We start from the raw sequence: 16912 nt of genomic DNA, 5'->3' as shown, positions 1-16912 counted from the left end.
CAACCCTACGTACTGTCCGGGCGCTGTCACCCTACTGCCAAGATGGCGACCCACAGGAGCTACGCTCTGTGGAGCTACTGCGGTCTTAGATGGTCGCGGGTGATGCGGTGCAGCCCGCTCCCCGGGTTTCGTAGCTCCTGGCCTAGGGGCCCGCTGGGTGTGCGGCACTTGTCCCAAGAGAAGCAGGCAACGGAAACACATTTCGGGTTTGAGACTGTGTCGGAGGAGGAGAAGGGGGACAAAGGTGAAAGGGGCGAGAGGGCGGATGGAGGGATCTGTCTGCGATCTAGTTTCTTCTGCTCAGCTAGGAGTTGAATTAACGTCCTGTTGACTCGGATGACGTAAGCTGTGCAGTCCTGACCTCCAGAGAGCACCCCCGCCACCCCCCCTCCCAGCCTGACCCCGCAGAGCTTAGATGCCACTTATGGTTAAACACAGTAATTATCACTAAATTCCAAAAATTGGGTGTTTATGATGTGCCAGGCACCATGCAGATATTATTCCCAATTCTCATTTCAGCCTCCAAACAATGGTATTGTTATCTCCAAGCTACACAGGAGGGAATTGAGACTTCGAGATTAAACGAGAAGTTGCCCGATTTAATATAATATAATAAGTGGCGGAACCGGTATTCCAAAACTGTGACTGCAGAGCTCGTGTTCTTCACCTCTTGCCAAGGGGTAGGACCATTTTCTTTTTAAAGATTTTATTTATTTATTTGACAGAGAGAAAGATCACAGGTAGGCAGAGAGAGAGGGGGAAGCAGGGTCCCTGCTGAGCAGAGAGCCCAATGCAGGGCTCAATCCCAGGACCCTGAGATCATGACCTGAGCCGAAAGCAGAGGCTTAACCCACTGAGATGCCCAGGCGTCCCAAGGGTAGGACCATTTTTTAATAGAAAGGAAGGAGGAAACCTTTGCTGTGCCTCAGCCTCCAAATTGTTTAAGTAGGAATAATAGTAATCTTTCTTAGATATAATGAGGATTAGATTACTTAATATATTAAAATATTTTAAACAATGCCTGGCACTTCGTAATTGCCCAGTAAAGGTTAGATATTGTTGAGCAGTTGCTTTGTGCCCAGCATTGTGCTATAGGCATGGGAAAGGAAAGGACTGTTTTAAAATTCCAATTGTACCATTCATAATGGGGTAGGTTTTAAGCCCATTTAACAAGTGGATATGGTGAGGCTCTGAGAGTTTCCTTCACTTGGCCTGTGGTCACCCAGGAAATAAAGAGAAAGAATTTACAGTGGAATATCCCACCCTCTTAAAGGCTACTCACGTTGTCTTATGTCTTACCTCAGCCTTACTAAATACATAGCTCTACTGGAACTCTTCGAATATTGATTTTAAAATAACATCTAGGGGCGTCTGGGTGGCTCAGTTGGTTGAGCTACTGCCTTCGGCTCAGGTCATGATCCTGGACTTCCAGGATTGAGTCTCACATCGGGCTCCCAGCTCCTTCGGGAGTCTGCTTCTCCCTCTGACCTTCTCCTCTCTCATGTTCTCTCTCACTCATTCTCTCTCAAATAAATGAATAAAATCTTTTAAAAAAATAAAATAACATCTATTTCACTGGGCTGTGAATCCCCGGAATGCTAGAACGGTGGCTTATTGATGTCTAGATCTTCAGCGCCTGATGCACATTAAAAGCTTAAAAACTGCTTGTGAAATAAGAAAATCCAAGTAAAATGATAGTAAACTTTTATTAAGGACTTGAAACTTTTTGGGGCGCCTGGGTGGCTCAGTGGGTTAAGCCGCTGCCTTCGGCTCAGGTCATGATCTCAGGATCCTGGGATCGAGTCCCGCATGGAGCTCTCTGCTTGGCAGGGAGCCTGCTTCCTCCTCTCTCTCTCTGCCTGCCTCTCTGTCTACTTGTGATTTCTCTCTGTCAAATAAATAAATAAAATCTTAAAAAAAAAAAAAAAGGACTTGAAACTTTTTTTTTTTTAGATTATATTTATTTATTTGACAGAGATCACAAGTAGGCAGAGAGGCAGGCAGAGAGGGGGAAGCAGGCTCCCCGGTGAGGAGAGCCCGATGTAGGGCTAGATCTCAGGACCCTGGGATCATGACCTGAGCCGAAGGCAGAGGCTTTAACCCACTGAGCCACCCAGGCGCCCCAAGGACTTGAAACTTTTTGGAATACTTTTCATTAATTCTTTTAAATACAACCTTATGGGGCGCCTGGGTGGCTCAGCGGGTTAAAGCCTCTGCCTTCGGCTCAGATCATGATCCCAGGGTCCTGGGATCTAGCCCCACATCGGGCTCTCTGCTAGGCAGGGAGCCTGCTTCCCTTCCTCTCTCTCTGCCTACTTGTGGTCTCTCTCTGTCAAATAAATAGATAAATCTTTAAAAAAAAAAAATACAACCTTATAAGGTAGAGACTAGTAGCCTGATATCATAGATGAAGAAACTGTTGAAACAGAGATGGTAAGTCACTTGCTGAAGATTCTACTAGTAAGTGGTAGAGCTGGGGATTTGAGTCCAGGTGGGTTGCTTCCAAAATGATAATAATGCTTAACTTCTGTGTTGTACTTTACAGAATATAATGACATTTCACACACATAAGCAAGGAAGAGGTACCCACCATGAACTAAATATGTATCTCCCAGATGGGACCCAACATTGAAGTACAGGCATTCTTTCCTCTGCTCAGTAGTGCAGGACTGTAAAAATGGCCATGTGCACTGAAATCATGCACAGTGATATTAATAATCAATGGGAAAAATTACAACTGTTCTATGACCTCTAAAAATTATTGAACATAGTGGGTGGCTGGGTGGCTCAGTCAGTGGAGCATGTGACTCTTGATCTCAGGGTCATGAGTTTAAGCCCTGCTTTGGGCAGAGAGTTTACTTTAAAAAAATTTAAAAATTATTGAACATCAAAAACTTTCTTACTCTTAGTTATAAATGTATAGAGAAATGAAATAAGTAGTAAAGTTAATATTTAACAAACTATAAAATTAAGATTTAATTTTAACTTAATGTAATTAGAATTTTTAAATTTTAAGGTTTTTTTTTCTTAAAGATTTTATTTATTTATTTGACAGAGACAGAGAGAGAAGGAATGCAAGCAGGGGGAGTGGGAGAGGGAGAGGAAGGAGCAGGCTTCCTGCTGAGCAGGGAGCCTAATGTGGGGCTCGATCCCAGGACCCTGGGATTATGACCTGAGCCAAAGGCAGATGCTTAACGACTGAGCCACCCAGGAGATGCCCCTTAAGTTTGTTTTTTTAATTAAATTAAAATTCGAATAAAAAACTAGAAACATTAAGTTGTTTTATTCCTTCCTAAAAAAATGTACCAAAAGTAGTTTGAACAGTGTTTGCTACCTTCTGGTCATATAATTTACAATAGGGAGCAAGCATCTTATCTGTGTCTTGGCAAATTGCCGTACTCCTTTCTAAATTTCAATCTGCTTGTAACATTTTATGCGTTCACTGTCATGAAATATCTCTAAGAATTCCTCTAGCGTGACATTTTTTTTGCTGGCATCATTTCCTCTGGGATATATTCAACCTTTTCATCACTACCACATCCTCTTTTTTTTTAAAAGATTTTATTTATTTATTTGACAGACAGAGATCTCAAGTAGGCAGAGATGCAGGAAGAGAGAGAGAGGAAGGGAAGCAGCTCTCTGCTGAGCAGAGAGCCCGATGCGGGGCTCAATCCCAGGACCCTGGGATCCTGACCCAAGCCAAAGGCAGAGGCTTTAACCCATTGAGCCACCCAGGCGCCCCCACATCCTCATTGTTGTCCGTAAGTTCATCTTCACATAGTTCTTCCAGCTGCATATCTAGAGTCTCTCCAGCATCACGTTGCCACAGTCAGCTGTTTCCCCTATAACCCCATGGACGTTTCACTTACAGAATTACCACTTTTCATTGCTTTGCAGTGCTTTCATTTTTGTTGGCCAGTTCCCTCTTTCAGTTATCTAGTTTTGTAAAATATCACGTATTCACAACTGAGAGATAAGGAGGTAACACAACTACATGCTTTGCTGTCTGTGTGTGAACTGAATGACTGATGTGTAGTGACCTACCAAGTGCTAACCGAAAGAAGTGATATGATTGGTTACTGACCATGATGCATGTCAATTATTTACGGAGTGATTTATGGGCTGAAGAACTACCAGAGAAGTTTGTGCTTTATGCACTTACTTCACAGTTAATACACCATTGCACATGAATGATGTTGTTGGGGGATTGGTGTTACCTAACTAAACCACAGTCCCTGAAATTCATGTATATCAGAACCATGCAAAGCAAAGATTCCTTATACTCAGTAGGTTGAGCTATAGTGTCCATGAATACCCCAAAAACAAAACAAAAAAGCAAGCTTGGAGATCCCGGGCTTGAGACAGGCATTCAAGATTGAGTTCAGGAAGAGCTCTGTAGTGCTAAATCAGCAGAGGATAATGATGTTTTAGATCTATGCAGCAGATTACATCTGAGAAACTCAAGGCATCTCCCCTTCATTACGTAATTCAGCCTTATGGCAGGGTGATCGGGAGCTGGCACTGAGCTTTTCATCTTATGGGCGGAGAAGCAGGTGTAAAGAAGTTAAATGTAGCCTGTGCTTTAAAATGCCTTATATAGTAAATTCCTTCTCCCACTAGGCCAGATTCCACATTCTCTCTTGATCCTCTGAGATTTACAAGGGCCCTCTGCAGTGTGGCTTGGCCCTCACTCACATCTTACCACTCATCTGCCCACCAAATTGTACCTGAGGTTTTTCTCTGTGATCCAGGGAGGGATGAGTTGACGCCTTCCCATCCATTAGTCATGTATTTCTAATGATTTATTGTTTTCTATTATAATAACAGCAAAATAAAATAAAAATTCCATACCTCCCCCATCCTCTAAGAAATGGAAACCTAACTTAGTGCCAAGCAGGTGCATGGCATTATTATGGGGTAGTGGTCCTAGATAAAGGTAACTAAGACAGCAGAAAAGAGGTTGGTTTCTTAGATGAAGTAACTTAAGCCTTTATTAAAAAGAAATTAAGGGGTAGATTTGGGCATCAAGCAGTCTAGCTTAACTACACCTGACAAAGACCAGCAACTTCAGGGGAGAAAAGTTTCATCCCCTTTCATTTAGGACTTCCTAAGTTAATCTTGTTAATAGCACAATTGTGTTGTATTTCTCCTGTGTCAGTCTATCATGTGTTTGAAAGTGTGGCCAAGAAGTATGACGTAATGAATGATATGATGAGTCTTGGTATCCATCGTATTTGGAAGGATATGCTGGTCTGGAAGATGCACCCATTTCCTGGGACCCAGCTGCTCGATGTTGCTGGAGGCACAGGTAATGTCCAGTCGAGTATCCTTGAATATCACTGAGCACCTTTTGTAGAAATCAAGTGTCTCTTGTTGGAATGAGCTAGTTTATCTACCATTAGGCTGAAGATGGTAATTGAAAGTCAGTATACTTCTAGGAAAGGTTTACTCTTTCTAACCAAATGTCACTCAAAAAGCATAACATATCAGCTTTATGCCCATCATTTTTCTAAAATGCACAGGGCTACAAAGTAAAGAGTTCACTCTTTTACTCCAGGGACATTTCGCTGTGTGAATGAATTTATTTTTCTGTTTAACCTTTAATCCACTTTCCCCCTTTCTTTGGGTAGGGGGAGAATATGCCCATTCTCATATTCCATAAGCTTTCTAGGCAAAATTTTCTGCCTAATCCACAATCATATCAGAAATCCAAAGCTTAGTTGTTTATCCACGGTCCTTTGTTACTTGGTGCACACTAGGTATCTGGGGAGAAAAACATCATGGGTTTCACTCACGCATCTTGGTGATGTACATGGCTAATGTACATGTACATGTTAAATTACATTAGAAAAATGGGTCATGTAATTACGTGATAATCTATACCAATAGGATAATATAGAATAAGAAATGACAGTAGAACCATCTGCATGTGTGAAACATGTTTATGTGTGACTTTGTTGATGTGGTCCTCTCCCTGGTGGAAACTGGGAAGGTGGTAAGACACCTTGCTCAGTGAAGGACCATTTAACAGAATCTGTTAAAATCTAAAATCTTTATAGTCTAGGATCCCACAATTCCAATTCTCCATATCTAGTCTTTAGAAAAAGAAAAAGAAAAACCTTGCACCAAGATATAGCTTCAGAAAGGGTTTGGTCAGACCTGCCTACATCTGTGCCTTCACCTACATGATTACTGCATGCTGCCAACTGCCCGTTTAGAAAATCTACTTGGAAGGTAATCCCATATATTTAAAAAGACATTTTAAAAATATATAGCTACAGATATGCTCACTGCATCATTTTTAGTAGTAGTGAAAACTGGGAAATAACCTATTTCTGCCTCAGTAAAGAAATTGTTTTAAATTAAGATACATCCATTCTATGAACTATCCTGTAGCTATTTAAAAGAATGTGGAAAACCTATAAATACTGATGGAAAGTTTTCAAAGACATATTCAGTGGGAAGAGAAAGAAAAGTTGTACAACTATGTGTCTAATATGATCCTTGTATATGTTTTTAAGTCATTTCATATAAAGTATTTAAACATATAGGAAAGGGACTGGAGAATACCTAATTGGTTGGAGAGAGTAGAAGAACTTAAGGGTATATTTCTTACAAGTAGTCTAAGAGAAACAAAGACAAACAACATTATAAGAAAGGCAGTGTGCTCCTAGAAAGCACTGTCTAGGCCCAAATAGTATTTACCTGATTACAGTAACATACACACTTTTCAGCTTTTAGACTCCAACCAACAAAGCACAGAAGTAATTATAGCCTCAGAACAAACAGTGTGTTATCAGTTGGTCTTGACGGTATAAAAGTGCTCACAGTAGAAGGTTGAAACGAGTCAAGAGGTACCATTTGTAATTGGCGAAATAGAAATAAGAGTCTGTTACTCTAGTTTACAAAGGAATCTATGAGGGACTATGAAATGTGATCTAAACATATTAGGAAGATAGAGCCAAGCAGACAGGATGGGCAAGATATCATAAATTTGGTAAATAAAGAACGAGCTGGAACCAACATAAGACACAGCTGAGAGGGTTGAGAAAGACAGTGTCTGGAGAACTGAACTAGGCATGGGAAATGGTGGGGGAGGGGATCCTTGCTGGTAACTGTACCCTCGTGTTGCTTTCGCAACAATTCTTAGACAAAGACTAGAAGGGCTGAGCACTAGCACTTAACACTGCTTAGCTCTGGAGAGGGTATGGAGAGAGAAGCCAACGTTTCTGTTTTAGTTTAAATATTTGGGTTTGTCTTTTATGGCAAGAATGTGTCCATGCATTACACAATTTTTTAAAGGATTTTAAAGAATATTTTAAGTTAACAGGGCACCTGCCTGGCTCAATCAGTGTAACATGGGACTCTTGATCTTGAGGTCATGAGTTTGAGTCCCACATTGGGTAGAGAGATTACTTAAAAATAAAATCTTTTTTAAAAAAAGAGAAGTTAAAAAAAATTGCTGTTTTTTTTTCCCTTTTAATTTACCAGAGAAATGAAGAGAAACTTCAATTTTTGTACACTGTCAAGTCCTGTACCTTTGTTGCTCTGTTTGCGTTTTGGAAATGTTGGGGTTTTGCTTTGTTTGTGTTTGTGTTTGCATCTCTCCTCCTGTTGGCTTCCCACAGGTGACATTGCATTCCGTTTCCTTAATTATGTCGAGGCACAGCACAAGGGAAAGCTGAAGCGGCAGTTACGGGCCCAGCAAAATTTATCCTGGGAAGAAATTGCTAGAAAGTACCAAAATGAAGAGGACCCCTTGGGCGGTTCCCGGGTAGTGGTCTGTGACATCAACAAGGAGATGCTAAAGGTTGGAAAGCAGAAAGCCCGTGCTCAAGGACACAAAGCTGGTAAGTTTTGTGAGAAGTAGACACAGTGGAAATGTTTGTGTGTTTATGAAATAAGATGGGATATATAAATGTTGAAGGGCTTTATTTTCAAAAACATGTAGCTAGGCCGGAGTCGAAGATAATTTGTGTGCCTGAATCCAGTTTGCAGGGTGTTATGTACGTTGTTGTTGTTGTTGTTGTTTTACGATTTTATTTATTTATTTGACAGACAGCAGGCAAGGGGCAGGCAGAGAGAGAGTGGGGGCCCAGGAAGCAGACTCTTTGCTGAGCAGAGAGCCCGATGTGGGGGTTTGATCCCAGGATCCCGAGACCATGACCTGAGCCGAAGGCAGAGGTTTAACCCACTGAGCCACCCAGACACCTCTGTTATGTACATTATTTTGCCAACCTGGGGTGGTAGCTTGATTACCAGCCCCATGTGACAGGGCTGATAACCAAAGCCCCAAGTGCTGCTTGAGTAAAGTGCCTTTGTCCAAGTAACACAACTCTTAAGTGGCAGATCCCAAATTGGAGTTGAGTCTTGGGATCTTAGCTCTTTGACCCTGAGATGGAAGTTTTGCCTTCAGTTCCCAGCAACTCCCTGCTGACCCCAGTGTCCTGTAAACGAACAATTTATAGCCTGAAAATGAACAATTTGTGCCCTAGCTTAAAGATGTAGATTTCACATTTTGCTGTTTGTTTTCACCCTTTTTTATTTATTTATTTATTTATTTATTTGACTGACAGAGATCACACAAGTAGGCAGAGAGGCAGGCAGAGAGGCTGAGCAGAGAGCCTGATTCGGGGCTCGATCCCAGGACCCTGGGATCACAACCTGAGCTGAAGGCAGAGGCTTTAACCCACTGAGCCATGCAGGCGCCCCTGTTTTCACCCTTTAAAATATTTTCCCCCCAACTTTCTCAAGTAGAAGTCAGGATGTGGCAGCTGCACCAGCTTTCCAAAGCCGCTGCACTGCCCTCTTCCCAGCTGGCCAAGCACTGCAGGCAGCTACCATGAGGCAGTGGTCCGGGGCAAAGAAAATAAGAGTCCCTCGGGTCAACATCGGCGTTCCTGTGCTCCCCCCTCCCCCACCAGAAGTGACTATGGTTATTTTAGTTCAATTCTTCCTCCTCCACCCCCCACTCCTAGAACGAACTGCCTAGACGGACCACCACCCACTTGGCCTCCAAGATGAAGGGCTCTTTTGTTAACCATTAGTGCTGATCCAAAAGCAGACAGCCCCTAGTGTTTTTAGACAAAGGCACTATGTTTCCTTACTCCTGCTGAAAAACGTGTTTCCCTTCCCTCTGGTGCTCAGCCATAAAGAATGGAGAACAAAGATCGAAGTGATAGGCAGTGTTCCATTTCTGGAATCATCCCTTCCATAGCGTAGCTTGCCCTTCAGCCTCTCCTCACTGCCAAGACAAAACCACTGGCGAATGAATTATTAAGTGCTGCATAGGCCCATTTTCCTTATCTTTCCTCCTTGCTTTATCAGTGTCCAACAATGATGTCTTTGTAAAAATTATACCATGAAAAGAGTTGATACTAAGAAGAATCCTAGAAATTAATTTGGGAGAGTAAGTTAACGAGAAAGACATATTTATGTGTAGCACTCTTGTGTGTTTGATTTACATCTTCTGTGGAGCACTTCCTCCCCAAATGGAAGTTCTGAGGGCAGGAGCTTTAAAAAAAGTTATCTGAGGGACGCCTGGGCTCAGTTGGTTAAGCGTCTACCTTCAGCTCAGGTCATGATCCTGGGGTCCTGGATCGACTTCCAGCCTCAGCCCTGCCTCCGGCTTCCTGCTCAGTGGGGAGCCTGCTTCTCCCTCTCCCTCTGCCACCCCCCTGCTTGTGCTCTCATGTATGCACACACTCTCTCTCTAATAAGAAAATAAATACATTTTTTAAATTATTTGATAGGTTATAAAAGTGATAGATTTGAGAGAAATTTTGGATTTTGCAAAGGTATTAAGAGAAAAGTAAATGTTATCTATAATTCCAATATCAAGTAATGCTCCTAGTATTTTAATGTATATCCTTTCTAGCTTTTCCTAATAATTTCCTTTTTATAAAATTGAAGACTTCCTGTATATACAATTTAGTATCCTGCCCTAACTCAGTATCGTATCATGAGATCTTTCCATGTCATTAAAAATTCCTTAAAATCCTTTATGATTTTCTCTTGTACGGATGTGAATGACAAAGATTCACATCACCAGTTTACATAACCAGCAACCCCAATTGATCCTTCACTTTTTTCTAAAGCTCTTGCTTAAAAAGCACAGCATTGGGGCGCCTGGGTGGCTTAATGGGTTAAAGCCTCTGCCTTCAGCTCAGGTCATGATTCCAGAAGTCCTGGGATCCAGCCCCGCATCCCATCGGGCTCTCTGCTCAGCAGGGAGCCTGCTTCCCCCCCCCCTCTCTGCCTGCTTCTCTGCCTACTTGTGATCTCTCTCTCTGTCAAATAAATAAATAAAATCTTTAAAAAAAAAAAAAAAAAGCACAGCGTTGTGACATCTTTATTTGTAAATTTTTGCATGCATTTGTTCATTTTTCCCTTTTACATAACCTCAGACAAGTGTTTAAACTCTCCAGATCTCAATTCCCTTATCTATAAAATGGGAGAATAAAAACCATATTAGGAGGTAATATACCACAGCTATTGAAAACACAGGCTCGGGGTGCCTAGGTGGCTCAGTGGGTTAAGCCTCTGCCATTGGCTCAGGTCACAATCTCAGGGTCCTGGGAAGGAGCCCCGCATCAGGCTGTCTGCTCAGCAGGGAGCTTGCTTCCCCTCCTCTCTCTCTGCCTGCCTCTCTGCCTACTTGCAATTTTGTGTGTCAAATAAATAAATAGATAGATAATAAAAAATAAATAGATAAGAAGGAAACACAGGCTCTGGGATAAAACAACCTGAGTTCCAATCCATCTGGGTGACCTTGGACAAGCTGCCTAATACTCAACTTGGCTCTCCTAAAACATGATGATGATAATAAGAGCTATTCCATGGCGGTAGTATGAGAATGTGATAAGATAATGTATGTGAAGAGATAGTACAGACCCTGCCATCAGACAGTTGCCCTGAGGATGATATCAGGGTCATCCTCCTAAAAATCAAAGAGCTGGTTCAAAGGATATGGTGTTTTTTTTTTTTTTTTTTTTAAGATTCATTTATTTATTTGAGAGAGAGAGTGTGTGTGTTTTGAGCTAGGGCAGGGGCAAAGGGAAAGGGAGAGAGATGGAACACGGAGTCCCACGCAGGGCTGGATCTCTAGACCTTCACGATCTCCAGATCACGACCTAAGCCAAAACTAAGAGTCCAACGCTTAACCAACTGGTGAGCCATCCAGGCACCCCAGTGTATGGTTATTTTTAAGGGTTTTGTTAAATACTGCCACTTTGCTTTTCCAGGGAGGTTTTCATTTACTTTCTTCTCTAGAGCCTTCCTTCTATATTGCATTTTATGTCTAATTTGCTGCAAGCTGACTAATCTTAAAGCTGAATCAGGATCCTTTAGTGGACATAGCTACCCTGTTATAGGGTTCCCTTGGGTGTTTTCTGAATTTGTGACCAGACAAAAATTGTCTAGACACTTTGATTCTTCAGTAGAACCAGCATAACTAGGCTAAATTCCATACTTAGAATACTCCAGTCAAGGCACCTGGGTGGCTCAGTCGGTTAAGCATCTGCCTTCAGCTCAGGTCATGATCTCAGAGTCCTGGAATCGAGTTCCATGTTGGCTCCCTGCTCAGCTGGGAGCCTGCTTCTCCCTCTGCCTCTCCCCCTGCTTGTGCTCTGTCTCTCTCTCAAATGAATAAATAAAATTAAAAAAAAAAAAAAAAAGAGAGAGAGGGGCAACTGAAAGTGGCTCAGTGGGCTAAAAGCCTCTGCCTTCGGCTCAGGTCATGGTTTCAGGGTCCTGGGATCCAGCCCCACATTGGGCTCTCTGCTCAGCAGGGAGCCTGCTTCCCCCTCTCTCTCTGCCTGCCTCTCTGCCTACTTATGATCTCTGTCTGTCAAATAAATAAATAAAATCTTAAAAAAAAATACTTCCAATCGCCCTCTGAAGTTAGTACTATTATTAACTCCATCTTACAGATGAGGAAACCAAGGCAAAGTAGTTTATTCGAGATGATACAGCTAATAAATGGTGATGCTAGAATTAAAGCTCTGGCAGTCTAAACCCCAGACCTGGGATCCTAACCATGGTACTTTACACAAAACAGTTAGTTGGGTAAAAATTGCTTCAGGGTGGGCATAACTAAATATTCATTGGGTTCTACCCTGAGACCCCTGGGGAAAGAGCTTCCTGCTAAACTTGAAGAAATTCAGATTCTCAGGCCAAGACAGCACCTCAAAGACAGCGGCCAGGAACCCAGGGATGAAAGCAGGCATGTGATGGTTTCCAATACCACACATATGGTATTTGCCCAGTGCCAGACTGCTCTCCAGTTCTCCCACACCAAGTAGGTGTCCAACAATTCAGTTCAATTCTGACACTGACTCCCAGAATCAGTCACAGGTTGCACAGACGGCCCCCACTTGAGAAGTCAGCCATGAGTGGAGTGTGCAGGCTGCCCACACTTCTGCCTGGCTGACTCCAAATCGGGGGATTCCCACAATGCCCTCCTCAGGTTTGACAGTTCACTGGGTGCAATTGAGCAGCCCATGCTGAGCCCAGAAATGATTTTCTCTTTCAGGACTTGCTTGGGTATTGGGAGATGCTGAAGAACTGCCCTTTGATGATGACAAGTTCGATGTTTACACTATCGCCTTTGGGATCCGGAATGTCACACACATTAATCAGGTATATATGGCTGCGTCTTTAGCTTGTGTAACTCTTGTGCTATTCGATCTCTTAGAGCAGCCCCACAGAAAATGAGAAAAGAGGGAGAGACTCTTCTCTCCACCAGCTTTTGAATGGAATGACTTTTTCAGGCTTGGAGGCCTCATTCCTTGAAGTTGCCAATTTTCCTTGTCACAAAAATGAAGGGGAAAAAAAAACAAACCACAGAGCAGATCCCCATAGAAGCATTTGTTGCTTGGGTTGGTATTCACATCTTTGAGCTGTCAGTCATGCTCTGACTTTCCATCTGTTTCCGCTCACTTGTGAAGTTGTCTGACCCAGTGAGTTTGCAGATCAGAGGCATTTCCAAGGCCAACACAGAAGGCACTCGAACACTTATTTTGGCAGAAGATATCTAGAGTCATGGGTTCCTCTACAGGGAGAAGGGAACATTTAGCTCTTAATCTGATGCAGCTGTTCTTTTTTTTTAAAGATTTTATCTTTTTTTTTTTTTAAATTTTATTTATTCATCAGAGAGGGGGGGGGGGAGAGAGCAAGCACAGGCAGACAGAATGGCAGGCAGAGGCAGAGGGAGAAGCAGGCTCCCTGCTGAGCAAGGAGCCTGATGTGGGACTCGATCCCAGGACGCTGGGATCATGACCTGAGCCGAAGGCAGCTGCTTAACCAACTGAGCCACCCAGGCGTCCCAAAGATTTTATCTTTAAGTAATCTCTGCACACAACGTGGGATTCCAACTCACAACCCTGAGATCAAATGTATCTACCGACTGATCCGGCCAGACACTCCCTGATGCAGCTCTTCATTTCTCCTTCAGTGTTCTATCCCAGAGCATTTGAAGACCATGTGCAAGGCACCACGTTTTGTTTTTGTAATCACGGGCTCCAGTTACCTGGTTCCTCTGCTTTCAGTGAGACATCTTTATGCACTTGAGCTTGGTTTTTGTGACTTGCCCCTTGTATGCAGCCAGTTTATTATTTCTTCTAATTAAAAAAAAATTTTGAATAGGTTCAAAGTACAAAAGGGCATGTCAGGGACACCTGGGTGGCTCAGTGGGTTAAAGCCTCTGCCTTCACCTCAGGCCTTGACCTCAGGGTCCCTGGGATCGTCGGGCGCTCTGCTCAGCGGGGAGCCTGCTTCCCCCTCTCTGTCTGCCTCTCTGCCTACTTGTGATCTCTGTCTGTCAAATAAATAAAATCTTTTTTTAAAAAAAGGACATGTCAGTGAAAGTATGCCTCCCACCCATGTGTACCAACCATGCAGTGCCTCTTCTCCCTCCTCCAATCACCAGTTTCTTATATACCTTTGCAAAGGAGTTTTGTGAATAATAAACGTTTTTCTTTTTCTTCTTCTTTTGTATAAATATTAGCATATGATACATTTTGCCCATTGCTTTTTTTTTTCCCCTTAAAAATATATCTTGGGGGATTTTTCCATGTCAGTACATAAAGAGCCCTGGCTTTTCCTTTTTCTAAATAGCTGCATAGATTCCATTTATATAGACATTCCATAATTTAGTCTCTCAATAATTAAGATGCTTCTAATCATGTGCTGTTCCAACAGCGCTGCAGGTAATAACGTGTGTGCATGTCATCTCTACAATAGATGCATTTCTTTTTCCTTTTTTCTTCTTTGGATGGTGGGAAGGAGCAGAGGAGGAATCTTAAGCAGGTTCCACGCCCAGCACAGAGACCAATCTTATGATCTGAGCTGAGCCAAAATCAAGTCAGATGCTTAATGGACTGAGCCACCCAGGTGCCCCTACAACAGATGCATTTCTGTGAGAGAGGTTCCTTGAAGTAAAATTCCTAGATCAAAGAGGATATCCATGGTGATTTACATAAGTAATTGTAGGGGCACCTGGCTGACTCGACCAGTAAAGGGTGCAACTCTTGATTTCCGGGTTTTAAGTTCAAATCCCATGTTGGGTAAAGAGTTTACTTAAAAAAATAAAGAAAGAAAAAAAAGAAAATCCTGAAATAAGATTTTAATAAATGACAGTTTGTGAAATTGGCCGTCATATGGTCCCAATCTGAGTACTCCAATTGGCCGTCATGTGGTCCCAATCTAAGTACTCCAAGTAACATTCTCTTCACGGGCAGCAGAATGCCTTTACGTAAAATTTAGGATATTGTCGGGTTATCTCTGCTGCTACAGCTTACCCACTGAGAATGCACAAGGGATCTATGTGCATGCTATAGGAAATGCTAACTTTTATAATGCCCATCAAAGTTAAAGCTGTTTTGGCCTCATGGAATTGAGTTCTGCTGAGGAGTATGTTCTCTTGTTCTTGTCTTGCTCAGGCACTCCAGGAAGCCCATCGAGTCCTGAAACCAGGAGGACGATTTCTCTGTCTGGAGTTTAGTCAAGTGAACAATCCCCTCGTATCCAGGTTGGTACTGTTAACAGGGCTTTATTCTCATTGTCTAGCCAAGGGCTTTCCATCCCCAAACTGGACAGAAACAGCCAGTAAGTGATAACCATGAAGCTCACAGTTCAGAGTCTCTAAGGCACACAATAGCCCTATCTATGGCCAGTGCCACCTCAGAAGTCAGCCAGTTCTGAATACCTAAGCCAAAAAAGTTTCAAACCAGCAACCAGAAGCTCAAGTTGGCCCACGGATGTATTTTGTATTTTAAGAAATTGACTTAGGGGCACCTGGGTAGCTTAGTGGGTTGAGCCTCTGCTTTCAGCTTGGGTTGCGGTCTTGGGGTCCTGGGATAGAGCCGGAGCCTGCCTCCCTCTCTCGGCCTGCCTGCTCGTGATCTCTCTCTCTCTGTGTTGAATAAAAAAGCAAAACAAAAAACCCTTTAAAAAAAGATTGACTTAGATGTTCATATTTAAAAATGAGGAAGTTTCACATAGCTTCACTTGAGGAATCACATAGGGCAACGCTGAGCACTTATTCCCACATGGCAGTAGTCGGAGCTGAGTAGTACCTGCCCCTTCTCCACTTTTATGCTATTTTCTAACTGTACCTGTCACCACCTCCTCACTAGTCCCTACTGGTCTTGCACTTGGCCCACATTACTTTCAGGTACTTGACCCCTATAGGCATTTGAATTTATAACTTCAGGCTTAAACCTTCTTGCTTCTTATCAGGGGGCATGTTCTAATCTTACTCTTTTGCCTTTGTGTTTAGGCTTTATGATCTATATAGCTTCCAGGTCATTCCTGTCCTGGGAGAGGTCATTGCAGGAGATTGGAAGTCCTACCAATATCTTGTAGAAAGTATCCGACAGTTCCCATCTCAGGTACAAAACCTTGATATTTTACAACAAAGGCCCTAGAGTTTAAATCCAGGTGATCCTTGCTGTATCTTTGCGTTTTAGGAGGAGTTCAAAGAGATGATACAAGATGCAGGTTTTGAAAAAGTGACTTATGAAAGTCTCACATCAGGCATCGTGGCTATTCATTCTGGCTTCAAACTGTAACTCCTTTACCATTCTGGAGTGTGAACAGTCACATCCTGTCAAAAGCCTGGAACTGGAGAATAATCTGGCTAGTGAGACTGGCAGCAGAACATCCCCTCTTAAGGACGTGTGCCTTAGGCTCATGCTCTGACGTGACCAGTCCCAACGTGGAAGAAACAGATTCTACTGCACATTTCACTAGAAGCTGCTTCAGGGCTTCTCCCAGAGGTATTTGCTCTGTATTTTTTGCTCAGCTCCTAATTTTTATTGACTGCGCGATGTGTGGTTAAGGTAAAAACCAGCAGTACTTCTCCTTTTTGGAAGTGTTTGTAGCTTCTCTGCTGGTGCTGCCTTCCACAGGGATGATGACTCATTTGAACCCAATGATGATTTGAACCAAAACGTGTCCTAGCTGTACCTGAGTCAGCCTCTCAGGACTAAGTCTGGGGCCAAAAACGAAGGCCCAAGTCGGAGTGCTAACAATCACAATTAGAATTATGAACTGAACCACTGAATGAGTTTACAATTTGTGTATTTGTTATTTCTTCTTGGGACAGGGGGAGTGTGAGGGAAATACATTTTTGTCATCACTCAGTCCTCTTCTACCGAAAACTACTATTGGATCCTCAGTGCCTGTCACGAAGAAAACAAACCTTTGGTGAAAGAATAAATAAATGTTCCAGGAAACTCCTGATTTGGTGTTTTGTTTTTTTTGTTGTTGTTGTTTTTTAAAGATTTTATTTATTTATTTGACAGAGAGAGAGACAGAGAGGGAACACAAGCAGGGGGAGCGAAGAGGGAGAAGCAGGCTTCCTGCCGAGCAGGGAGCCCGATGTGGGGCTCGATCCCAAGATTCTGGGATC

General features: G+C 42.8%; 1 protein-coding gene across 2 annotated transcripts; it reads left to right on the top strand.

Moving 5' to 3' along the window:
* Positions 1 to 19: 19 nt before the first annotated feature.
* COQ5 (coenzyme Q5, methyltransferase) lies at positions 20 to 16743 on the top strand. 2 transcript variants are annotated; one of them, XM_004753370.3, is made up of 7 exons: positions 20 to 244; positions 5159 to 5308; positions 7629 to 7850; positions 12533 to 12639; positions 14940 to 15028; positions 15779 to 15890; positions 15969 to 16743. In XM_004753370.3, the coding sequence occupies exons 1-7, from the start codon at positions 43 to 45 to the stop codon at positions 16068 to 16070; spliced, it is 984 nt and encodes a 327-aa protein (XP_004753427.1). In that variant the 5' UTR covers positions 20 to 42; the 3' UTR covers positions 16071 to 16743. The 2 variants fall into 2 exon arrangements, with proteins under 2 accessions (XP_004753427.1, XP_044929584.1); XM_045073649.1 differs by lacking the exon at positions 5159 to 5308.
* The last annotated feature ends 169 nt before the right edge of the window (positions 16744 to 16912 follow it).

Source organism: Mustela putorius, unplaced genomic scaffold, assembly GCF_011764305.1.
Source record: "Mustela putorius furo isolate JIRA1106 unplaced genomic scaffold, ASM1176430v1.1 tig00537248_pilon_pilon_pilon, whole genome shotgun sequence".
Lineage (NCBI taxonomy): Eukaryota > Metazoa > Chordata > Mammalia > Carnivora > Mustelidae > Mustela > Mustela putorius.
Note: the sequence above shows the minus strand (reverse complement) of the source record. Positions and strands in the feature narration are given on the sequence as shown.